The sequence below is a fragment of the Notolepis coatsorum genome (genome assembly GCF_963971535.1).
Source record: "Notolepis coatsorum genome assembly, chromosome: 2".
Classification (NCBI taxonomy): Eukaryota; Metazoa; Chordata; class Actinopteri; order Aulopiformes; family Paralepididae; genus Notolepis; species Notolepis coatsorum.
In genome coordinates this window covers 55,311,576-55,338,974 of record NC_140166.1, presented here as the reverse complement: position 1 = coordinate 55,338,974, position 27,399 = coordinate 55,311,576, and the positions used below count along the sequence as shown (strand labels likewise).

General features: G+C 43.1%; 1 protein-coding gene across 1 annotated transcript in view; it reads right to left on the bottom strand.

Annotated features, from left to right (window-relative positions):
- The window catches only part of nedd4a (NEDD4 E3 ubiquitin protein ligase a), a 179,660-nt gene extending 155,129 nt beyond the window's left edge, over nt 1-24,531 (bottom strand). Inside the window, exons 1-2 of the mRNA XM_084307345.1 lie at nt 24,387-24,531; nt 15,413-15,486 (exon numbers count right to left, since the gene is read on the bottom strand). Of these exons, the coding sequence (XP_084163471.1) occupies nt 15,413-15,486; nt 24,387-24,434 (122 nt within the window). The 5' untranslated portion in view covers nt 24,435-24,531. The remainder of the gene's footprint in view (nt 1-15,412; nt 15,487-24,386) is intronic.
- Nucleotides 24,532-27,399: the final 2,868 nt, after the last annotated feature.

Here is a 27,399-nt window from a genome sequence, read left to right as displayed (position 1 = left end):
AACGATATACAAATACTATTAAATATATATCCATAAATAAATATATATATTCGGTTTAATCTGATCCTTCACAACAGGGGGGTTGATGCAAAGGAGGTGGAAAATCTCTAATTTAATAATAAAGCGCTTTGAGATGCCTTATGTAAGACGCTATATAAAACAAATGTATTATTAAAGGTGATAAGCCCTGTGGTGTTGACAATCTGGACGGCAAATAACTATTTTTTTTATTCTTTATTTTTTTTACTTACTTCTGGGGCTCTTTCAGAAATAAGCATTTCATATAAAGTATTCTGTATTTTGTTGTGACATATAATAAACAAACTTTACTGCAGCTAGCAACCGAGTTTGTAGCGGTGCCCATTTGTCACAAAGTGTATATCCACAGTTATGGAAAATTGCAAAAGTCACTCCGCTGCCGAAAAACAGTAAGGAGTCCTTCAATGGTAGAGCTGTGAGTATCCTGCCTGTATTAAAAACAGTAAGGAGTCCTTCAATGGTAGAGCTGTGAGTATCCTGCCTGTATTAAAAACAGTAAGGAGTCCTTCAATGGTAGAGCTGTGAGTATCCTGCCTGTATTAAAAACAGTAAGGAGTCCTTCAATGGTAGAGCTGTGAGTATCCTGCCTGTATTAAAAACAGTAAGGAGTCCTTCAATGGTAGAGCTGTGAGTATCCTGCCTGTATTAAAAACAGTAAGGAGTCCTTCAATGGTAGAGCTGTGAGTATCCTGCCTGTATTAAAAACAGTAAGGAGTCCTTCAATGGTAGAGCTGTGAGTATCCTGCCTGTATTAAAAACAGTAAGGAGTCCTTCAATGGTAGAGCTGTGAGTATCCTGCCTGTATTAAAAACAGTAAGGAGTCCTTCAATGGTAGAGCTGTGAGTATCCTGCCTGTATTAAAAACAGTAAGGAGTCCTTCAATGGTAGAGCTGTGAGTATCCTGCCTGTATTAAAAACAGTAAGGAGTCCTTCAATGGTAGAGCTGTGAGTATCCTGCCTGTATTAAAAACAGTAAGGAGTCCTTCAATGGTAGAGCTGTGAGTATCCTGCCTGTATTAAAAACAGTAAGGAGTCCTTCAATGGTAGAGCTGTGAGTATCCTGCCTGTATTAAAAACAGTAAGGAGTCCTTCAATGGTAGAGCTGTGAGTATCCTGCCTGTATTAAAAACAGTAAGGAGTCCTTCAATGGGCCAAACAGTAGACCTGTGAGTATCTTGCCTGTATTAACACTTTGAGCGCCACGCCTGGTTTTCCATTTTTCCGGCTGAATGCCACCATCGGCGCCAATGTTAACGTTAATATCGCCTAATCTATGTTTTAAATTATGGCTATGTGTCTAATCTGCCCATCGCATTATCAAAGACTATTTTCCAGTCAGTGCTGTCAAGGCAGATTGTTTTTTTATCGCGTCGTTTCCGTTTCAGAGCATTTAGAAAAGCCCCCGTTTTGATATAAAAAACAGCTCATTCTGGAGCATTCTATGAAAATCGTCTTTTAGTGGAATATTCCACAACGTTGATATTCGTCTGCCTTTTTATGAATCGTTTTCAAATAAACGCTAGATCAGGGGTGTCAAACTCATTTTCACAGAGGGCCACATCAGCATTATGGTTGCCCTCAAAGGGCCAAAGACCGTATAGATGTTAATGTAATGTAAAATAAATGTAGCTACACATTTACATATAGTTAAACATGGTGTTTCTGTATTTATTACTTATTCAAGTTATACATATTGCATATTCATTTGCATAAATGTAAAAATATATGTTAGCTTATGTTATTTTAACAAATAATTTTAGTTTATCAGAACCCCATATTACTCCACCAATCAATGATCAAACCATTCAAGTAAATAACAAAGAAGAATATCATCAAATACAAGCTATGACATTAAGTTTGTTCAAAACCTTTTTGTCACAGTCAAGAGGGGCAGAACTAACAACTGTGAGCTGCAAAGAACACGTGGGACAGATGTAGCAGATGTTACAAAAACAAATGGCTGCATACAACCTTGCAGAGGCCATACATCCAACTAATGGAAGATAGTTTAATTAACTTTAATTAACAGATTGCAGAATGGGTACAGTACAGTACAGCTCAATACACACAATTGTTAAGGGGATGCAGACCAGAGAAAGACTTTCGACTTGTTTACATCAGGGTCCCCCATTTTCAATTCGTAATGAAATTGCTATTATGTGTCTGCATGAACACACAACTGTAACTGTACTGTAAAAAAAAATCAATTAATGTAAAAAAAAAAAAAAAAAAAAAACGTTTTTTTTTTTTTTTACCTGAGCTCTTGGGGGGCCACATCAAATGACGTGGCGGGCCGGATTTGGCCCGCGGGCCGTGAGTTTGACACCTATGCGCTAGATGATCAATATTATACGTGCATGCAAGCACATTACGGCCGCGCACGGATAATCGCCCCGTTGATTTCCTCTCTGACTTTTACAGTGAAACCGAAAGAGGACATTTCACAAAACAGCTTATAACTTCATCAAACTTACTCTGATTATCCTAACACTGATAACATAGAGTCCTTACCTGACATCAGATGGTATCCAACTGGTATATTCCAATTCCTGATCACCATTCGAAAAAATCGATACGTGTATGGATCCAACGCGATACTGTAGATCTCCATGATCAGCGGGGATCTGAGGTTCCAGAATGAACTGTGGTAACCCCGGCTGGATCAGTAGACTGGAAAATGTGGAGTACCGGATTTTTTTCCCCATTCATTTTCATTGAGTCCATTCCAAAATCACTTATGTCATCTGGGAGACGACAGGGGGCGCTTTTTTCCACAGTGATCGCCGGCGCCCCTCGGCTATACTCGGGTAGGCTCGGGTGATGCAATAATTTTTCAGATCGCAAAAAAAAAAAAAAAAAAAAAAATCCGAGAAATCTTGTGAGTGGCTAGCAACCACCTATAAAAAAACCAGAGAAATCTCGTGAGTGGCACGGAAAGTAAAGTAAAATGTTTGAGAAAATTGTATGCAAGCAAATTCAGGGATATTTGGAGGAAAACAGCATTAACTCAGAATACCAGCATGCATATAAAGTGGCTACTCCACGGGCATAACTGACTCTAACCCTAACCCTAACCATATAAAGTCGCTACTCCACAGCACTAACATCGCTTACTGATAACTGGTTGAAACACAGACAGAAAGTCAATTGTGGGTGCTGTGCTTCTGGATTTTAGCGCAGCATTTGATATCATTGATCATGAGCTCCTACTCGGGAAGCTATTAGCATATAACTTCAATGAATGTTCTATTAAATTAATGAATAGTTACTTGGTTAACAGACAACAAAGGTTATTGTTTAATGGGACACTTTCAGATATGGAAACCCTTCAATGTGGCAATGTGGAAGTTGCCTTGGTCCTTTGCTTTATTCAATTTTTGTTAATGATTCACCTTATGTATTGAATAATGCATGCATGGTAATTTATGCGAATGACACGACAATGTATGTCTCTGCAGAGAAAGATAACTTGGTTAATAATACGTTGCTCCAAGAAGAGTTAATGCTGGTTTCTAATTGGGTTACTGAAAACAAGTTAAAGTTAAATGTTTAAAAAACAGACTATCATGCTGGCCTCTAGAAATAAATTAAGAACAGATCAGGAACTAAATATTGTGTTGAATGGTGCTGCTATTGAGCAGGTTAGAGAGGCAGGTTGTTGGGTGTGATTATTGATGAAAAGCTTGCTTGGTCAAGCATTGTATTTGTGGCTAGAGCCTTTGTGTGTTTTTTATGAAGTACATTCTCAGGGGCTCATACAGAAAAAAAAGCATTTCACTGTGAAGTATGTGTATGTTTATATGTGACAAATAAAAACTTGAACTTGAGACTCTAGGAACTCTAGGTGTAAGACAATCACTGGATCAAGTTCAGTACAAACTCCACAGGGTCCAGTGGTCCATTCCAATAAAGAAGTAATATAATGTGGACAGCCTCTAATTATGGATTTATAAAGAAACAGAGGAGATATAAATGTAGCAGTACTGTCTATCTGTGTGTCATATATGTTATGATGAATTGAAAATGGGGGACCCTGATGTAAACAAGACGAAAGTCTTTCTCAGGTCTGCATCCCCTTAACAATTGTGTGTATTGAGCTGTACTGTACCCATTCTGCAATCTGTTAATAAAGTTTTCAATCAATCAATCATTTACCTACAAACAGCCTCTTGGTCTGAGTGTCCAGGAGGAGACATTTACCTACAAACAGCCTCTTGGTCGGTGTAACTGAGGGGTACAATTCCCTGACTGTATTGAAAGTATGGTATCATTAAACCACTACTGAGTTATGTACTTTAATTACTGGCCATACAGTACACGGTATATATGATGAACACCCACACAATAACACGGCTTAACAAAGAAAGTCCTGTTTAGAATATTTATTAGAAGAGCAGCAATAGTAGATTACAGTATTGAGAATTAGGGTTGCGCTTGTATGGCGAAGAATGTGCATGAATAGGTCAAGAGCGTAAGTCCATGAGCATATTACGATGGGGATAATTAATACCACCTGTAGCATAAGAATTATATAAGGCACACTCGTAGGTCAGCTGGAGATACTAAGGGGGTTCCCTCCGGTTGTAAGCCAGCAGGGGAGAGGAATTGTCGGGAGCAAAAGTCTGGATCAACGAGGAATAAAGAGACTCCAGGTACAGGAGACGGTGCAATAATCCCTTGGTCCTTAGACAAAGCAACAGCTATACTCCGGTATGCACTGCAGCATGGATGAAAGCTAGCCAGCCTCTGGGTCCTAGAGGCGGGCTCGATGGGGCTCCTCACAGGGTAGATCCCACACGGTAGTGGGGGTAGACGGTTCTCTGCTCCAGCAGCCACAGTACCAAAGCAATATAATCCAGCCGAAAAGGGCTCTGCATTCGTCGGTGTAGGTTATCCAGTGTACATATCCACACGGTTCTCGTCTAGGGCTCCTCGGATGGCGGCACAAGGTTAGGCCGCCCAGCCTGGATAAGCACACTAGCTCGGTACGATGAAACGGTGGTAATGCTGGTCACTGTAGAACGGTAGCCGCACGATACACTATACATAATAGACTATTACTTTATAATAGAATAAGTCGAACTCGACGATACAGCGTTAAACTCTGACACTTTAGCTATCAATTCGCACGCGGTCTCAAGGCTCTATTTAGGGGCAAAACGGGCCCACTTCACGGCACGTTGTATCGTGGTGAAGGCTTCAACTTTTAGTTACTAAGTGCTTCTGTATCCACCTGCGCCGTATTTATACGTAAGGTGAATAATCTAGTGCCAACCTTATTTCTGTCTCGTATTACTGCGCAAACCTGGGCATGTTGAGACATGTCTTAGCGGTGACTTTGAACTAGACATTGGGGGTATGGCCGTTGGCGCCTAGGGGGTTGCTGTCCAATAGGAGAACGAATATTATGGTCTGGCCTGTACCTAGGTAAAGGGATATTCTGTGTATATGTACAAAGAATATACAAGGGATATCAGACGATATACAAATATTATACAATATATCTCAAGTAATAAATATATATATTCGGTTTAATCTGACCCTTTGTAACAGTCGGAGTGTCCAGGAGGAGACATTTACCTACAAACAGCCTCTTGGTCTGAGTGTCCAGGAGGAGACATTTACCTACAAACAGCCTCTTGGTCTGAGTGTCCAGGAGGAGACATTTACCTACAAACAGCCTCTTGGTCTGAGTGTCCAGGAGGAGACGCCCGATAGCCGGCTAGCCAGCGGAGCTAACGGCGAAAACATCCAGGAACAAAGGACTCTGGACCGAGTCCTTTGTTGTACCAGCACGGCGCGGGTCCCGACCCCCCCCTCCCCCCTTCCCACCCACGACAACAAAGCCCCCCCAACCGGCAACCCCACGGACAAATCGCCTGATAAATTAGCCAACCTAGCCAGGCTGGCTATGTTTACCAGCCCAGGAGAACAAAGGGTTGCCGCCAGAAAAGACAGGACAAAGGATCCCCCCTCCCCACACACCAGCACACAGACCTCACGGAGACAACAACAAAGCCCCCCCCTCCCTCCCCCACAGCAGCACCAGAAAACAATTACCTGGAACTTGAAGACATCAATAACACAGCTAATAAAAACGGACTACACATCTTTCACCTTAATGTGAACAGCATTAAGCATAAGCTGGACGAAATAAGAAACCTGTTTATGAGCGGTAAGGTAGACTTATTATGCTTTACTGAAACTAAACTTGATCCATCTGTAACAGACCCTGAAATAGAAATAGAGAACTATACTATAGTCCGTAATGACAGAAACCAGTATGGAGGTGGTGTTTGTATGTACATACATAAGGACACCAAATTCATTACCCGTACTGACCTTCATCATGAGACAATTAAAACCGTATGGGTGGAGATTTTATTTGAAAGGGCAAAATCTGTTCTAGTCGGCACAATATACAGACCGCCAGATCAAACTGGCTTTATGATACTCTGGATGTGTGCTTAGCTGGAGCTGAGGATGCGGAAAAAATTCTTATTGGGGATTGGAACACGGATATGCAACAAAAAGATGCACCCGTCTTCAAATCCTTCAATAGGTTTTGTGATCTGCACGGCCTCAGCCAACTAATCACCCAACCCACAAGGATATGTGAATCAACTCAGACTACCATTGACCTCATACTGACCTCTGACAAGTCCAAGATCTCCAATAAAGGGGTTATAGCATGCGGGTTAAGTGATCATTATATGATATTCTGTACCCGCAAAAAGCTAAAACTAAAGGCTGGCTGTCACAAAACAGTCACATCTAGAGACCTCAAAACCTACTCTAGCGAGGCCTTTAACCTTGAACTGGAGAGTCTGGACTGGTCAGATGAACTCAATGGTACACTGGTTAAAGAAACTTGGCTTGGCTTCAAAACCAAATTTTCATCAATACTAAACAACATGGCCCCCCTAAGAACCACCAGGGTAAAAAATCGCGCTGAGCCATGGATGCACACTGAAATACTGACCGCTATGAAAGCCAGAGACAAAAAATGCTCTGAGTTTCGTAAAAGTCAGTCAAAGCTTACCAAAAGCACGAGCAGTGAACTCCAAGACCACGTGACTGAACTCAAACTAGAAAGAAACAGACTAAGAAATGACGTAAAACTCCATGATCAAAACTGCTAAAAAAAATTTCATCAATGACAAAACCGAGGAAAACAAAAATAAACCACGTGAACTTTGGAAATTACTCAACAATCAACTAGGCTGCAGTAAAAAACTCAAAACCAGGTTCTCAAACATAAACATAAAGACGGACAACACGCTCATCACAGACAAGCTGGATGTAGCCAATTACTTAAACACTTTCTTCACAAACATAGCCACAACACTGGTAAACAAACTACCCTCCCACTCAGGGCAGTATGGGGTAGAACACATAGTAGCATACTACAAGAACCTAGGCGTCCACAAAGACGACTTCAAACTGGAAATAGTAACTACAGATGAGGTACTCAAAAAACTGAGCGCCCTCCAACCAAACAAGGCCACTGGCCATGACAACATCCCCTCCAAATTCCTCAGAGACTCAGCAGCAGCCATCACCCCAGTCATCACACACATAATAAACCTCTCCATAAAACAGGGACACGTCACCAAGGACTTCAAAATTGCGAGAGTAACACCCCTGCACAAAAAGGGCAGCAAATTAGACCCGGGTAACTACCGCCCTGTTTCTATCCTTACATCCATCTCGAAAGTCATGGAAAAAATAGTATACGAACAGATCGAAAAGTACCTCGCGGAAAAAATCTAATCTACGAATTCCAATCTGGCTTCAGAACATCCCACTCCACTGACACATGCCTTCTCTACTTGAACGACCACATCAAACAAGAGGTGGACGCGGGCAAATACTGCGGCATGGTCATGCTGGACCTACAAAAGGCCTTCGACACTGTCAATCACACCATTCTGATTGACAAGCTAAAAGCAATTGGTTTTGATAGTTTATCAGTGAGCTGGATACAATCCTACCTGGAGGGGAGGGAACAGATGGTGGAAGTAAACGGTACACTATCCCCCCCCCTCACAGTGAGCTGTGGTGTTCCACAAGGAAGCATACTAGGACCGCTACTATTCCTAATTTATGCAAATGACATGTCGTCAGCTTGTGACTGCAACTTGTTCCTGTTTGCGGACGACTCAGCCCTGCTGGTCTCTGACAAGAACAAGTTACAGGTTGAAAAAGCCCTAAGCTCGGAACTAGGCAAAATCTGCATATGGCTCGCCGACAACAAACTATCATTACACATGGGCAAAACAGAGTCCATTCTCTTCGGTTCAAATAACAAACTCAGCAAGACCGACGGCTTCTCGGTTACAGTGGGTGACAATATTATCACAAGGAAAGATGAAATTACCTACCTGGGTTCCATCCTAGAGGCTAATCTTTCCTGTGACAAAATGGCATCCAATGTAATAAAAAAAGTCAACCAACGAACGCGATTCTTGTACCGGATCTCCTCTCTGGTAAACAAGAATACCCTGAAGACTCTAGCAGGAGCACTCATTCAAGGGTACTACGACTATGCTTGCACCTCATGGTACCAAAGCACCTCAAAGGCACTAAAAAACAAATTACAAACATCTCAAAACAAGCTAGTCAGACTACTACTTGACCTGACTCCTAGAACCCACCTCACCCCTGCCCACTTTGACAACCTAGGATGGCTTAGAGTAGATGACAGAGTACAGCAACTTGCAATGGGCCTGGTCTACAAGATACACTACGCGACCAAGGTACCCATGTACATGTCAAAATACTTCCCAAAGGTCAGTGAATACCACGATCACAACACCAGAGGGAGCTCCACAAATCATGTAAAACCCAGATTCGGCTCAAACAAGGGACTAAACACGTTTCGCAATTATGCCACATCAATGTGGAACGCCCTGCCTAAAGCTGTAAAGGAATGTGAATCACTACCCACCTTCAAAAACACTCTCAAAAAACACCTACGTGAGACTGCAATTCGAAACTGGCCCCTACAAATGTCCTAACCTAGTTGTACAGTAAATGACCAAGTAAGGCTTTGTCAATATTCCAATGTACAGTGTAAAATGTGTGTGTGTCCCCTTCCCAACCCCCCCCCCCCACCTCCAATGTACAGCCCTCACCCAACCCACCCAACCCCACCCCACCCAACCAACCTCCTCCAATGTACAGTTTCTATGCCAAATGTATATACACTCCTTTTCTGGACACTTTTGTATCACAAACAGTACTGTATTTGCAAATCTGATATGTCATAAATGTATAGATGTAGCAGTACTGTCTATCTGTATGTCATGTATGTCATATATGTTATGATGAATTGAAAATGGGGGACCCTGATGTAAACAAGACGAAAGTCTTTCTCTGGTCTGCATCCCCTTAACAATTGTATGTATTGAGCTGTACTGTACTGTACCCATTCTGCAATCTGTTAATAAACTTTTCAATCAATCAATCAAAGACATTTACCTACAAACAGCCTCTTGGTCTGAGTGTCCGGGAGGAGACATTTACCTACAAACAGCCTCTTGGTCTGAGTGTCCAGGAGGAGACATTTACCTACAAACAGCCTCTTGGTCTGAGTGTCCAGGAGGAGACATTTACCTACAAACAGCCTCTTGGTCTGAGTGTCCAGGAGGAGACATTTACCTACAAACAGCCTCTTGGTCTGAGTGTCCAGGAGGAGACATTTACCTACAAACAGCCTCTTGGTCGGAGTGTCCAGGAGACTCCATGGAAACGTCATGTTAGGAGGTAATGTAAGCTGCACGTCTCTGAAACTGGAGATTCAGGCTGCTTTAACACACTGGGGTGAGGCTGTTTTAACCCTTTCACTGCTGCACTACCAAAAACCGTCTGTAGTGTGATAGTAAAGGGTTAACCTTCTGTAGTATGGCAGTGAAAGGGTTAACACACTGGGGCGAGGCTGTTGTAACGAGCGCAGACGGCACTATGCAATGATCATCTCAATCAGGGGCGGAGCTAGGGGGTGGCTACTTGGGCTCAAGCCCCGAATGTTTTCTGAAAAGCCCCGAATCTATTTTAAAAAAAATTTAAAATTTTTTTTTTTTTTTTTTTTTTTTTTTTTGACAATTCATCATTGTTACATGAAAATATGTTTGCACCAGATTTAGCAGAAGCTAATTTCCATCTGTGGTATATCCAGCTGCTAACTGTATTTGAGTGAGTTAAGTCTTGGTGTCATGGTAGACTCAGACCTAAGCTTTAAATCACAATCAACAAGTTGACAAAAACTTAATTCTTCCACCTTAGAAACATAGCTAAAGTACGGCCATTTATAAATCAAAAGGACGCTGAAAACCAGATCCATGCCTTTATTTCAAGCCAACTCGACTACTGTAATGCACTCCTTACCGGCCTCCCGAAGAAATACGATGATAACTATTTTATTGCAATGCACTATTGCATTATTTTATTCTATTTTACTAACTATTTTATTGCACTGCACTATTTTACTTTGTATCAGTGAATCATAGACGCCTGGCCATAAGAGCATTCGGAGCATCTCTGCTCTCCCACTATTGAACTTGGGGGAGCAAAGGTATGCTCTTGCTCCACCACTTTTTGATCATATGAAAAATATGATATACCCCCCCCAATATATAAATCTAACCATAACTACTGAGTTAACTGAGTTTTATAGTGAAAAGAGCAGCTTTATTGGTCAAGATTGAAGGCTCTATATTGCAGGAAATTGCACGTACAGGTTAATTAAATTCAAAGGAAATCTGCAGTGAAAAAAAAAAAGGGGGGGGGACCTATCTGGGCTAAGCCCCGGATCTCCTATAATCCTAAATCCGCCCCTGATCTCAATGTAACTCATGCCGTATTTCCAATTCAAGTGTCCAGTTTCATTACAAACACGTCCACCAGCCAAACCCTTATTTCCCCCAGTTACAGGTGTGTAGTGTCAACATGTGGCTCGCTTTAATGATGAGGGTTTGGGGACGATGAGAGTAAAGGCTCTTCCTCCGACCACTCATGGGTTAGATGATCTCATGTATTAGACATATATGTATATACCGCATATATAAATTTAGATTTTTATATATTTATATTTACAGCATATATATATATATCCATATCTGTCTGAATATACCTGCATATAATCCTTCTATATACCTACTTACTTTATACACCTGCATATAACCCATATAACCCTGTATGATAGCATGTACAATAATGCTGTATATATGTGTATATATATATATATTATATATATATTCTTACCGTATATATATATATCCAAATCCGTCTGTACATACCGGCACATAATCCTTTTACATATCTGTAGATACTATATCTATATCTATACGCTGCTGGCCAGTATGACTTACTATACTACCATAAGTAGTAGAGTCTTTATACCTGTATCACTGTACATATTAATAGTTACTACAACTCTGACTGTATCTGATTAGCACTATTACTCAGTAGTACTAGTTTATATATTTTATACCCAGTCTAATCACCTGTGCATTGTAAATTACTATTGCACTTTTCTGTTCATGTGCACTCTGGTTGGATGGCAAAGTTATTTTTTTTGTACTGTACTTGTGCTGTATGATGAAAATACATTTTAATCAAATCTAATATAATCTAATAATACACCAAGAAGGACCACAGACAGGTGGGCTTCCCACTCTCAAGGACATTTACACCAGGCGTTGCACTGCTGCAGTCAGAGTCCCATGGCCGGTACGCGTGAACACTTTAGGCAACCGACATGCGCTTCCGCGTTGCTCTGAATTGCTCTGATTGGCCGAGCGCGCGCATGAGCCGCGACGCGCTCCTCAGAGGCAGGAATACTAAGCTCCCCCTTAAGCTCCAGGAGAGAGGCTGAAAACCCGCAGTTCTTGCCCGACTGATGGGAGCCGAATCCCGGATCCGATTTTTCTGATGAATACCCCCAAAACATGGGAGGTCCCGAACGCATGGAAGTATTGATTGCGCCGTAACGAATCATTAAAAAAATATACCGTTAACTGGAATATGTTGTGCCTTTACACATATGTTGGATTATGTAATTGGTTTGTCATGACAAACTAATAAAAAATCGCGATTTACCCGGTGGCTACAACAACACACAGTGACTACATGTGTCCTTATGCTAACTTGCTATATCCATCTATTTACTATACAAGAACCACTCCCGTTCTCCTTTTTTTTTAAGTGACCTTTTCATTGTTGTAAAGTGACCGTTGAGTGTGAGCGTGTGCAGCATGTGTGTGTGTTCATGCTAAAGTGACTGTTAGTGTGTGAGCGTATACAGTGTGTGTGTGTGTGCTCATGTGTGCTTGTGTGTGGAGAGAGCTGCCGCGGTTACCGCATTACCGCGGTATCGCTGTTACATCACACCCACCGCAGAGTTTAGCTGAATACCGCATCACCGCTGTTTTTTTTAATAATACTCTCAACCAAAGCAATGCAACGGAACAATTTTGATTGACAGTCGATTCTGCCAATTACGTCACACCGCTTGCACCCGCCTCTGCTGTTACCACCAATCGGCAAGCGCGTATTCGTTTTTTACTTCCTGGATGTCAGCCATTGATCAGGTCTCACAACAAGGCTAATAACGTTGGCTCCCCGCCGGAGTGGACTACCAGCACTCCACAGGACTAAACGAGGCATAATGATTTTACTGCAACGAATGTTATAATAAAAGCCCTTCGTTCTATACACTTGTCTGATTGAAAACTTTATTAACAGACCGCAGAATGGGCACAACTCACCACGCTCTGAGCAAAGGAAGGAACTGAGATATGAATTGAGTAATGCTTGCCTTGCTATGGTCCGGTAAATACGCTGATGTTATTGAACGTGTAACTATATAGCGTTAATGCCACAAAACGAATGCCTTTGTTAATCATAAGTAGTAACTTTATAATAATAAGAAGAAGAAAGGGTCGGGGGGGGTAACCGCCGGGCGCTACCACCCCTGCCCGTGACACCGAGTGAACGGTGCACGACCAGAGGGGAGACTTCGAATCCGTGTTTCACTTTCAATAACGAATGCGTGCTTGCCGAATCCCAAACAATATTCATGCTGCAAAGTCATCCTCTAAAGATAGACATTTAGACTAGAGGCAGGCGATATGCTATAAAGAGTAGACTAATAAAAAAGAAAAATGCATTCAAACTTTTTTTTTTTTTTTTTTGCTGTAATCGCGGCGGTAGGAAATATTTTGCAAATTTGTGCGGTAAGGAAAAAATCAGTACCGCGGCAGCCCGTTCAAGACTCTGATGGCCTGGGGGACTACTAAAGGGTCTGACCTGTTAGCCAAGGCCTAGTGAGTCTAACCAGTCTTGAATTGATTGATTGATTGATTGAAAATGTTATTAACAGATTGCAGAATGGGTACAATACAGTACAGCTCAATACACACAATTGTTAAGGAGATGCAGACCAGAGAAAGACTTTCGTCTTGTTTACATCAGGGTCCCCCATTTTCAATTCATCAGGACATATATGACATACATGACATACAGGTAGACAGTACTGCTACATCTATACATTTATGACATACCAGATCTACAAATACAGTACTGTTTGTGATACAAAAAGAGTCTAAGAAAGAGAGTATATACATTTGACCAAGAAACTGTACATTGGAGGAGGGGTTGGGGGGGGGGGTGAGGGGCAGGGTGGGTAGGCGGGGGGGGGGGTAACTGTACATTGGATTATCGACGAAACCTTACTTGGTCCCAAGAAGAGGGTCTCGTGTATTATTGGGTTAGGAGTAGGACATTTACTGTATATTGGATCGGGTTGGGTTAGGACATTTACGGTGGCCAGTTTCGAATTGCAGTCTCCCGTAGGAGCTCTTTGAGAGTGGTTTTGAAAGTGGGTAGTGATTCACATTCCTTTACAGCTGTGGGTAGGGCGTTCCACATTGTTGTGGCATAATTGCGAAACGTGTTTTGCCCCTTGTTTGAGCCGAATCAACTAAAGGGTCCGACCCGTTAGCAGTGGTGGTAGGACGGGGTAAGACGCTGTCCTAGTAGTTCGCTGAGCAGAAGTGCGCGTAATCGCGCACGGATGTGCATGCGTGCACACAAAAATGTGTTCACAATTGTCACTGGACTCGTCGCGCCGTGCGCCAAGTACCCGGCGGCCGGCACTTATCACCTAGACTTTGCATAATAATAGGATACCGATAGCATAACAACGAGAAGAGCCAAACCAAAATACAAGCCCTGTACCAATTGGTGGGGGTTTGCTTGAGCTGTGGTCCCGACTGGAAGGATGAGACATTAAGTTGTGCTTCAGTCTCTGAAGGAAACTGTCCTTCTGTAAACTAAGTTACATTGTTAATTTAGTTTGTATTTACTTTTCTAGTTTAAGTTAATTCAATTAAAGAAATTGTAACTACAATTACATTTAAAACATTGTTATGCATAATAATCATCTGTTCTGTGCGCAAGCGAGGGAACATGTATGCGCGTGCACGTGGCGTCTGGGCAGTTCCCATATTACGACTGCACCACTGCCCGTTAGCCAAGGGCTAGTGAGTCTAACCAGTCAACTAAAGGGTCCGACCTGTTAGCCAAGAGCTAGTGAGTCTAACCAGTCAACTAAAGGGTCCGACCCGTTAGCCAAGGGCTAGTGGGTCTAACCAGTCAACTAAAGGGTCCGACCTGTTAGCCAAGAGCTAGTGAGTCTAACCAGTCAACTAAAGGGTCCGACCTGTTAGCCAAGGGCTAGTGAGTCTAACCAGTCAACTAAGGGTCCGACCAGTTAGCCAAGGGCTAGTGGGTCTAACCAGTCAACTAAAGGGTCCGACCTGTTAGCCAAGGGCTAGTGGGTCTAACCAGTCAACTAAGGGTCCGACCAGTTAGCCAAGGGCTAGTGGGTCTAACCAGTCAACTAAAGGGTCCGACCTGTTAGCCAAGAGCTAGTGAGTCTAACCAGTCAACTAAAGGGTCCGACCTGTTAGCCAAGGGCTAGTGGGTCTAACCAGTCAACTAAAGGGTCCGACCTCTTAGCCAAGGGCTAGTGGGTCTAACCAGTCAACTAAAGGGTCCGACCTCTTAGCCAAGGGCTAGTGGGTCTAACCAGTCAACTAAAGGGTCCGACCTGTTAGCCAAGGGCTAGTGAGTCTAACCAGTCAACTAAAGGGTCCGACCTGTTAGCCAAGGGCTAGTGAGTCTAACCAGTCAACTAAAGGGTCCGACCTGTTAGCCAAGGGCTAGTGGGTCTAACCAGTCAACTAAGGGTCCGACCTGTTAGCCAAGGGCTAGTGAGTCTAACCAGTCAACTAAAGGGTCCGACCCTAGGACTAGTGAGTGCACGTGGTCACTACCAGATCTATGACCTACATAACCCTAACCCTACCTGGCTCCAAGGATGTCTTTCTTGGCCAGCCCAATTCCAGCGACGACTTTCACCTTTAGGATTCTAGATTCCGCCTGAAATGAGCAGAAGAAATATCGTTACTTAATGTTCCACCGCTGTTATAACAGAAGAGAGACAGCTGCTGGAGCCCTAACCCTTTCAGACCACGTTCTGTGTTCAAAGAAGACCCACATAAGTAGGGACGTCCCGATACCACGTTATCTTCAGACCAAGTACTTAGATCTGGGTACTTGGTGATACGGAGTACTAGGGGTGTAACAGTACTTAGATCTGGGTACTTGGTGATACAGGGTACTAGGGGTGTAACAGTACTTAGATCTGGGTACTTGGTGATATAGAGTACTAGGGGTGTAACAGTACTTCGATCTGGGTACTTGGTGATACGGAGTACTAGGAGTGTAACAGTACTTAGATCTGGGTACTTGGTGATATAGAGTACTAGGGGTGTAACAGTACTTAGATCTGGGTACTTGGTGATATAGAGTACTAGGGGTGTAACAGTACTTAGATCTGGGTACTTGGTGATATAGAGTACTAGGGGTGTAACAGTACTTAGATCTGGGTACTTGAGTTTGAGTTTATTACAAATGGCAACAGCTACTCTTCCTGGGGTCCACACTAAATAATAAATACAAACTAACATAATTAAAAATAAAACAAACAATAAACATACGAAACAATATACATACCATAATCAAACATAATTCCCCCCACCCCACCCACACCAATCCAACCCACCTCAATACATTAGCATTATACCAAAATATTACAAAATGACTTGTAAAATAATAAAATGTTATATTATATGTAACATTGTGCCTGTACCCAAAAATAACCTCTTTACTTGCTTTTTAAAGCTTTCTTTGCTTGTTGCTTGAGTAATTATATATTGGCAACCTATTCCACTGTGAGATGGCCCTATACATGGCAGTTATTTTCATTGCATTTGATCTCGGTGTTGAAACAGGACCCCTGGTGACTTGTCTTGTCCTGTGCTCATGTCTGTCTTGTGAAAAGGTTATTCTTGAGTACAGGCAGCTTGGTTGTTTAGACACAGTTATATTCCTGAATAGTGTTAGTAGGCTGCGTGTCGATCTGTCCTCTACTTTCAACCACACAAGATCGCTATGCATTTGGTCTACACCTGTTCTCGTAGAACACCCGAGTGCAAGACGAGCTGCTCTATTCTGCACAATCTGAAGTTTGTTGAGATCTTTTTTGCTGCACTTGGACCAGATTACCGGGCAGTAGTAGTAGGGGTGTAACAGTACTTATATCTGGGTACTGGGCAGTAGTAGTAGGGGTGTAACAGTACCTAGATCTGGGTACTGGCAGACACATGTTTTCTGTAATCAAACTATGTGTGTGTCACTATTTTAGTAACATGCTACATCTGTCCCACATGTTCTTAGCAGCTCACGCTTGTTGGTTGCATCATAGTTCTGCCCCTCTTGACTGTGACAAAAAGGTTTTGAACAAACTTAATGTCATAGCTTGTATTTGATTATATTATTCTTGGTTATTTACTTGAATAGCTTGATCATTGATTGATGGGAGTAATACAGGGTTCATAAATCAAAAGGATGCATGTTAATGCAAATGTGCAAATGCATATTGTGGTGGAATTTTTGCTAAAAATGACCCAGTTGGAACTGTGAAACAATGATTACTTGAATCCAGGCTGGAAGCTGATGAGAGAACTGTATTATCTGTGCACAGAGTCTCACTTCAGTTTACAAGGTGTAGCTGAAAAGAGCCCCGATTGAAGATTGGACTCGGTTTAAATGCAAAGAGACAGGCAGGGTACCGGGGGTGGGGGGGGCTGCCCAAAACCAGACATTTATAAGAAGCTGTGCTTCGTATGTTAACACTTTGAGTGCCAGCCACGAGAAATCTTGTTAGTTCATGCCATGCGTCGAGTGCCAACCGATGAGAAATCTTGTTTTTAATCGTTGTTTTTTTATTATATTTCCATGAATTTTTCATCAATCTAGCCTCACGTTACCAGTGGGGATCTGTCTGAGCTCGAACAGGGAAAATACCGCCCCCTATCGTCTCTCCGGATGGTATTGCACCCCATTGGATTGGACTGAATGAAATGGAAGGGGGGAAAAAAAGAGTCTGGATTCCACATTTTACTTGTCAGGCATGTAATCCGAGCCTATTGCAGTCATCGCCCACCATCAGAACAGCGTGGAATATGTCTTTCGACCACCCAGCGTTGGATCAATAAACGCGATCGATATTTGGAATGGCGATCAGGAATTGGAATAATGTTTTTGGAGAACATCTGATCTGAGGTAAGGAATCTATTTTACCAGTCTTGGGATAATCAGAGCTATTTTCACCTATATATCAGCGTGTCCCATATGTGTGTGTGTGTGGCTGTGAGTGTGTGTTTGTGTGCTGATCAGGAATTAAGATAATCGGCGGCTAGGTGGCGCAGTGGGCAAGGCGCTCGCCACCAACGCAGGAGATGCTGGGTTCGAGCCCAGCTCTCTGCGTTGCTACCAGCTTGGCTGGTCGTTCATACTAATACAATTGGCAGCATTAGGGGGAGGGAAGAGCGGTGGGTGGGGATCAGACGTTGTGGACAGCGACTCCTACAGGTCGGTTGGTGCGCCTGCGCAGTAGAATCAGGAAGCGACGAGGGCGGCGTGTCCCTCCCACGCGTTACTCCTCGCCGCTGAGAGATCGCGCTGTGCAGGTGAAAAGATGCGACAGCTGCTTCCTCGAGTACCGGAGGGGACACGTGATGCAAGGCTTCGTCCACATTGCAGCCGGCTTGTGGAAGGCATGGCCTAACAACGTTCGAGACAAGGGAGGGTAGAATTGGACAATACGAAATTGGGGACGGGAGAAAAATGGGGAGAAAAAGTAGATACAAAAAAAAGGAAATAAGATAATCGATTTTCAGCCCGCTTCTATAGCGTGCATAAGTACACATATACAATCGATAATCTAGCGTTTATTTGAAAACGATTCATAAATAGGCCGAAAAATGACAACGTGTTTTGTGTATTCCAGTAAAGCGTGATTCCTGCAGAATCTTTTTTTTCTGAAAGTTTCATGGTATAATGGTATAATGGTATAAAACGGAAATGAACCGATTAAAAAACAATCCGTTTAGACAATGTTGACTGCAAACAAGTCATTGATAAGCGACGTGTGTGGGGGGCTGAAAGTAACACCTGTGTGTCTCCTTGCATCCTAACCCTAACCCTAACCCTAACCCTGAAAGTAACACCTGTGTGTCTCCTTGCATCTTTACGAAGAAATATAGAATAGAAAAAAATGCTATTTCCACAGAAGTGCATTGTAGACATTTTCTGAGCAGCGTTAAATGGCAAATACAAAAATAAAACCCTCTGTGAACATTTGTTTGACACCCCTGATCTAGAGTTATTGATAAGTGTGTATATCGTCTAAAGTTATTGATAAGTGTGTATCGGCTAAAGTTATTGATAAGTGTGTGTATCATCGAGAGTTATTGATAAGTGTGTATTGTGTGGATATATTGATAAGTGTGTTTCATCTAGTTATGGATTAGTGGATTTATACCTGTATCACTGTACATATTAATACTATCTATATCTGTACATATTCCTTACCTACTCTTAGTAGTTACACTGCTGGCCAGTATGACTTACTACCATAGTGTCTTTATACCTGTATCACTGTACTAATACTATATCTATATTTATCACTTACCTGCTCTTACTAGTAGTTACACTGGCCACTCAGTATGGCTTACTACCATAGTTAGGTTAGGTTAGGTTTACTTTATTTGTTCAAGGGGGACAGTGTACATTAATAAAACATTTTACAAATGTAAATGCACCCAATTTTAGCCAAAAGGCTAATTTCCATTGGCAGTGCCAGTCCCCCTGCCAGAAGGTACAGGCTAAAATCCTGTGTAAAAAAGGGTTAGCAATAAAAACTGAATAAAATCAAGATAAATACATTAGAATAAAAACACAACAAAAGCACATAGACATAGTACAGGTCACAATACAGTCATGGACACAAGGACAGAGCACATCATGACATATTAAGAGACCCAGACATAGACAGACGCACCATATCCACAAACACATATACACACACAGAGACACCTCAGTGTTGACAGTTCTGGTTTTCAATGAGCCATTCCCTAACCCTGCACTTGTGTGTCTTTATACCTGTATCACTGTACATATTAATACTATATCTATATCTGTACATATCTCTTACCTACTCTTACTAGTTACACTGTTGGTCAGTATGACTTACTACCATAGTGTCTTTATACCTGTATCACTGTACATAGCACTCCACGCCAGAACATGGAGGGAAGCTCAGGCCTGTCGCTTATGCTAGTAGGGCACTTAAACCTACAGAAAAGAACATGCAGAACTATAGCTCTATGAAACTAGAGTTTCTTGCTCTTAAGTGGGCAGTGTCGGAGAAATTCATAGGGTATCTGTTAGGGGGTTCCTGCACTGTATATACAGATAACAACCCACTTACCCACCTAGACACAGCTAAACTTGGTGCAGTAGAGCAACGATGGGCAGGCGAGCTGGCTCCATTTAACCTTACTTTAAAATATCGTCCTGGGACTAGGAATGGTAATGCGGATGCCTTGTCTCGCCGGTACAGGGAGCCCAGTACGACTGAGGCCTCGGAGGAGGAAGATGTTTGGGAGGAAGGGCTCTTTGGCATCCAGTCTGACATTTCTGTGCTTCCAGGTTGTTCTAAGGAGAGCCTAGCCGTGTTGCAAGAACAAGATCCAGTTATTGGACCACTGTTGGCCTGTTGGAGAAAAGCCAGGCCACCCGATGCAAAGGAGAGGGAGAGGTTTGGCCAGGGTACCAAGGAGCTTGCACGCCAATGGGGGCGCCTGAGAGAGGAAGGGACAGTGCTGTATCGACAGTGTAAATCTCCTGATGGTGGTAAGGAGATCTATCAGCTTGTACTACCACAGTGTTTACATAAAGATGTGCTCACTCAGCTGCATGATAATCATGGGCATCAGGGGGTGGAGCGGACGTTGCAGCTTGCGCGTTCGCAGTGTTACTGGCCAAATATGTACAGGGATGTCGAGAAATGGTGTCTGCAGTGTGGGAGATGTGTGTTGGCTAAAGCTGTACAGCCAAAAATTAAACCAGTTATGGGCAGTCTACAGGCCTCTAGGCCACATGAAATCCTGGCTATAGATTTCACCATGTTGGAACTAGCTTCAAATGGAAGAGAAAATGTGCTGGTCTTAACAGATGTGTTTTCCAAATACACCCAGGCCATTCCCACTAAAGATCAGCGGGCCAGTACCGTAGCTGATGTTCTGGTTAAACAGTGGTTTAATTTGTTTGGTCCTCCTGAACGTATCCATTCAGATCAAGGAAGAAACTTTGAGAGTGGGTTGGTCAGGCAGTTATGCAAGGTCTACAAGATTCGCAAGTCTCGTACTACCCCTTACCACCCTCAGGGAAATGGTCAGTGTGAAAGATATAATCGCACATTACATGATTTGTTGCGCACACTGCCCCCAGACCAGAAGAGATATTGGCCGCGGCACCTTCCTCAGTTAACCTATGCCTATAACACCACCGTGCATCAGTCCACTGGCATGACTCCCTACTTTTTAATGTTTGGCCGGGAGCCCCGACTCCCTGTGGATTTTTTGCTAGGGGAGGGGTTAGAGGAGGCAGAGCAGGGTCTAGAGGACTGGGTAAAGGAGCACCAGGAGTCACTGGAGGGAGCGTATAGCCATGTACGACAGCGCCTGGCTACAAGGAGAGAGTACAGAGATAAGAAACAGGAAGAGCAAGTGAGAGATCCATTTATAGGGGAGGGAGACCTTGTATATGTCCGTAACCATGGGGTGAAGGGTCGTAACAAGATTCAGGATGTCTGGGAACCGACCCCTTACCGGGTGGTACAGTGCCCCGCAGAACGTGGTGTAGTCTACTCCATCACCCCTGCAGTTCAGGATGGTCCGGTACGGCATGTCCACCGGACTGAGATGAGAGGTATGCCCATAGGTGGGTTGAGGCCTGATACAGGCCATGATTTGGGGGAAGAGCAGGAGGAGCAGGGGGATGGAGGAGACAATGGGGTGGAGGATACAGATGTTACATTGACAGAAGGACGGCCGTTGGAGTCGTATAGTGAGGGGTCAATGTCAGAATCCGAGCTTGGTCCAGAGGATGATGTGTTGGAAGGAGGGGATGGTGACTTGGAGACAGATTTCCCAGTGGTGGTGGAAGGCCTCAGGAAGTCTAATAGGAGTACTGCAGGCAAACACGATAATCCGTTTAGACTCCCTAAATCTGCAGTTTAAGGTTTTCCCCAAGTAGTAGATTGTATTGGTATATCGTCGGGACGCCGATACATTTGGAGGGGGTGTATGTGACGGGTGGCATTAATGAGAAAGGAGGAGGGGCCTCAATGAGCCAGGTTCCGTTATAGGGGGATACCTGCGGGAGGAACGTTAGTTGGAATTGTTTGTTGCGGCCGGTGCAGTGAGGTAGGTGCACACCTCACTCCGGAATGCAGGAACAAGCATTACACGCTAAGGTAGGCAGTGGTAGTATTATGGTATAGGAATAGCGGGTTTTAAGGTGCTCGGCAATATGTGTGACATGGAGTGTTTGTTCCAGATCACTTGCCTGGTTCCCAGCGGGATTGAAAGTAGTCGGTAGGATTATAGGACCACCGACGAACCAGGTATTTTAAATGTAGTACTTTGTTTTAGCATGTAATGTTGTTTAATAATTATGCGTGTTATTGTTTTAATAATAAAGTGTTTTAATACTGTTGTGTTTGTTTCCCGGCAGAGCACCAGTGGTCCAGCTGCTCTTGCCGTGAAACACTTTTAGTATATTGTTTGGTAGTTATAATATAATGTCTAATCCGCCCGGGCCAATGGGCCGGTAGACGGGCAAAAAGAATTGGGTCTTGCCCTTGGGCCGGATTAGTTTTCTTTACATGTATGTTTATTTGTGTGTCCGTTTCCCCCCCACCATAACACCAACCCATGTACAAGGTACCTCTCTCAGACGTGAACAAGGGCAGGCTTAGTGTGCCATTATCATATGGAGGCCGTGGTTATGCACAGTTTGCACAAGTTGAATCACCGAGTGGTAGGATATCTGTTTACTTCATTGTGAGAAGTTTGACATCCCTTTTTATACAGTTCTTGACGTGGTATTTATTGATGTGTGATAAAGTTTCCTTCATTGTGTGAAGTGCTATTTATTAACAATCGATGTCGTATGAAGTGCTATTTATTGACAATTGATCGTATGAAATGCTATTTATTGACAATTGATATTACTCTCCTTCATTGTGTGAAGTGTCACCAGGTTGCTGTGAATAAAACCCTGCCTGGTCAAGACTGATTGGGGTTCCTGAGCATGAGGTTGAAGTGGGCTTATAGTAATGTTGTCCACTCCTTTTTATGTAATAAATATTATGGTTAAATTAACCTACACTCTTGTGTCTTTCTTAAAGCTAGGAACTTAGCGGGTGTAACAAATACTATATCTATATCTGTACATATTCCTTACCTACTCTTACTAGTTACACTGCTGGCCAGTATGACTTACTACCATAGTGTATTTATACCTGTATCACTGTACATATTAATACTATATCTATACATATTCCTTACAGGTCTACTCTTACTAGTTACACTGCTGGTTACTGTAGTGTCTTTATACCCACTGTACATTAATACGACAACTCAGTACACACACATCTGGTGATGAGCACTATTACTCAGTCATTATATTACTATTGTACTTGTGCTGTATAATGATGACCACACATTTGAATCTAATCCTAAGTGTGGATTGTTTATGAAGCTAGTAACGCTAACCAAAGAAGTTAGCGTTGTTAATTGGCCGTTAATAAGCAAGACGTCCTCCTAGCTAACGCGGCTAACGCTGCTACAACTTTGTTATTAGTCTGGTCGGTGACCGAGTTGATTGATTGATAACTTTATTAACAGATTGCAGAATGGGTACAGTACAGTACAGCTCAATACACACAATTGTTAAGGGGATGCAGACCAGAGAAAGACTTTCGTCTTGTTTACATCAGGGTCCCCCATTTTCAATTTAGCTTAGAGCCAACTGTACTCTACTGTAACCTACACGTTACTGTACTCTACTGTAACCTACACGGTACGTTAGCTAAAGGTTATCCGTATTTTGATTTGATTCTTGAGAGCCGTTTTAACGTCACAGTGAACTTCGGGTTACCGTGTTATTGTTATTAGCCCCTCAGTCACTTGCTCCACCCAACTAGCCATGGGAACATTCACCCGGAAGCACTGGTTATTTACCAACTGTTCGTTCTACAAGCATCACAGAGACACGTCCTAGGCGCTCACAGCAGCACGAGGGTTTCACACACAACACCGGGGTGGTTTGAAAGCTCGCCGTTGCTAATAAACATTTTAAATATCTTTTTATAAACTGGTCAACACTGCTCAAAACGGCTTTATTTCCGGTGTTGGCTGCCTGGTGCGCCTGCGCATCATGCACCCAACACCAGAAATACAGCCGTTTTGACCAGCTTATAAAAGCTTATAAAAGATATTTAAAATGTTTATTAGCAACGCCGAGCTTTCAAACCACCCCGTATCTCTGTCCGAACCCCTCGTGCTGCTGTGAGCGCCTTCGACGTGTCTCTGTGATGCTTGTAGAACGAGCGGTTCGGTCAGAAGAACCAGTCCTTCACGGTCAACACGTCGGTCTGCTGTGGAGGAGCACGTGACTGTGGAGCAACTCGGTGCAGCGCGGGCACGGGAGGGGCTAAAGGGTTAACCGTAGCTCGCTTTGGCGACTCACGTTAACGTCGTAACGTTATAGTTTCAGACAAGACGGTGTGTTATTGTAATTATCCTCCACATTTAGCCGTCATGACGGTGGTATCTGCAGCTACCTGGCGGCTAGCTTCACGTTACCTCATCTGTCAGAAGTCCTCGGATCTCGGGAGTAAACGCTGCTGCCATCTCCCCTCCGCCCTCCTGCCGCGCGTGCCGTGCCGTGCGTGCCAAACCACACCAAACCACAGCGGTAACCAGGCTACTTGTTTAAAGGACTAGTGACTAGTGCCTAAAAACCCCACAGATAAACGCTAACTTAGTCTGACGTCGTTGTTGTTGGCGAGCAACTTTAGTTGTAAACTCTGTGTCGTCATATTAACCCATCCTCTCTAGTTCCTCCCAGACCCAGAGCCATATGGTTCCTCCTGCCAACTGCCAAGACTCTGTGACGTCACCCAGATGTCATCTACTGTGGACTGGAGCTGATTATTGCTCAACGACAGTGAGGTTGACAAGTATAACATGATGGTGACTAAACACAACGTGACCGACTAACCCTATTCAGGGGGTTTCCTGAAGACCTACACAGAACAGGCCTACGCTGCTGACCCCTCAAATGTATATATACTCTCTTTTTTAGACTCTTTTTGTATCACAAACAGTACTGTATTTCAGTGGCGTCGCGTGGGTAAAATAACAGGGGAAGCCAAAAAAAATTATTAAAAAAAAAATTATTAAATATTTGTATTAATAATTTTTTCTTTTTTTTCTTTTTTTTTTAAGTCAAGCAGTCACCATGTACACTACAGTATGGCTCGGCGGCCAGTCAAACGTTATTTTTATTTATTTAACAGATTGCAGAATGGGTACAGTGCAGACCAGAGAAAGACGTTTGTCTTGTTTACATCAGGGTCATTAATACTGCTGGAGCATTGGTTAATTTTTGGTCCAATTTTTCCTTGCGCGATTTTGCGCGCCGCGTGGGAGCAAATTCGAGACACATATTCGGTTGCAAAAAGGTGTCCCACGGTCTCCTCTATGGCCGTTTATTCCACGCTTTCTGTTTTCCTTTTCTAAGCATTTTAGGGGCTACATGTGAATCAGTAAAAGTTGCGGGACGCCCAGATGTTTCCACGATAGAAAGCTCGCGTGGATCCCATAATAGGCTCACTTAATACAGCGTTTTTAAAATCACGCGACATTTTCAGGGTCGCGAGCCGACCTTTTCCCCTCGTTTTCGATGATGGAAGTGATTTAGGAAAAGCTTCGGCACGCCGAGAGGTCCCCATGGATTTAATCTCGCGAGGATCGGGGCAATATTCGGCCCGTGGGAACAGTTACGGGTTAATACAATGTTCAGAGTGCAGAGGGGAGGTGTGCAGAGGGGATTCCACACTCATGATTCTTCTCACAGCCCCGTTTTAAACTTTTAGGGTGTGGCAGTCAGCTCGAATCTGATTGGCTAGGATCGGATTTGGACTCTATAATGCTGGAAGCCTGGAGAAAGAGACCTACCATCTGCCTCCTCTCCTGCTGCAGTGAGCATAGTGAGGCTGACAGTGTGTTAGAGGGAGTGAGAAGGAGAAGAGGGAGACATTTAAAAAAAAAAAAAAAAAAATTATAACACAGATGAAAAAGAATGTAAACTATATGATTTTTTTTTTTTTTTTTTTTTTTCATATTTCATATTTGATATTAATTCATATTTTAATATTAGGGAGGCATGGCTTCCGTTGGCTTCCATAAGGATTCGCCACTGCTGTATTTGTAAATCTGGTATGTCATAAATGTCTAGAGATGTAGCAGTACTGTCTATCTGTATGTCATGTATGTCATGAATGTTACGATGAATTGAAAATGGGGGACCCTGATGTAAACAAGACGAAAGTCTTTCTCTGGTCTGCAACCCCTTAACAATTGTGTGTATTGAGCTGTACTGTATTGTACCCGTTCTACAATCTGTTAATAAAGTTTTCAATCAATCAATCACCAGTACATTGTGTCTTTATACCTGTATCACCAATGTACAGTTTCTTCCCCTTCGGATGTAGGCTATATCTTTTTTATGATCTCTTTTTACTACATTGATTGATTGATTGAAAATGGGCTCTAGGTCAACTCCTGAAAAGGGGGTCAATGTCAGACTTTGCAATCAAAAGTTAGGGGGCTAATAACCCTTGCCATAATTTCAGTGCGCCCCCTAACTTTTGATTGCAAGGTCTGACATTGACCCCCTTTTCAGGAGTTGACCTAGAGCCCACCAAGGTCATGCATATCAAGTTTGGTCAATGTCAGACCTTGCAATACACTGTAAGGCACTGTAAGGCTACTGTCCTGCCTCACTTCCAGTGATGAAGCTAAGCTATGCTAACGGAGCATCTATTCCTGTTGTGAAGGGCCAGATTAAACCGAATATATATATTTATTTATATATATATATTTAATTGTATTTGTATATTCTCTAATATTCCCTGATATCCCTTGTATATTCCTTGTACAATATGCATTGAATATCCATTCTAGCCTACTGAACATCCCATAATAGTCTCCATTCTACTATTGGTCGAGACCTTGGTGCCAGGCTGCCATACCCCTCAGACCCAGTTCAAACGTACCGCTCGACATGTACGAACAAGTCCTAGTTCCGCGTAGGAATTTGGCTACCGCACCACTAATGGGACTATTTGTTCATAGTGCGTATATATACTGCGCTACTAAAGTAGGACTTTCTTTTCAGTCCAGTTTCTTACCCTCCAATAGAGTCACAGACGTAAAGCCTCCCCGCGATGCCACGTGTGGGAGTAAGGCCAAGTTCGGCCTACCATCGGTATTGAGACATCGTGTATATTAATATTTGAATAGTCATATTTGGCACTATATCGTCGAGTTGGACGTAGTCTATTAAGCTAATAATAGTCTGTTAATATATAGTGCTTCGTGCGGTGAGAATACTACCGTAGTCAGTACCCCATCGTTTCGGGCAGAGAACTGGCTGCTTACCCAGGGTGGTTGACCCTATGTGAAGCTGCACCCGAGGAGCCCCAGAGCCGACGAGCGAGTGGACCTGTATACCGGATTATTCTACCGACGACAGCCCGCCTTCCCAGGCACGGATTATGCTTTGGATACTTTGATTATTCTATGGATAAAG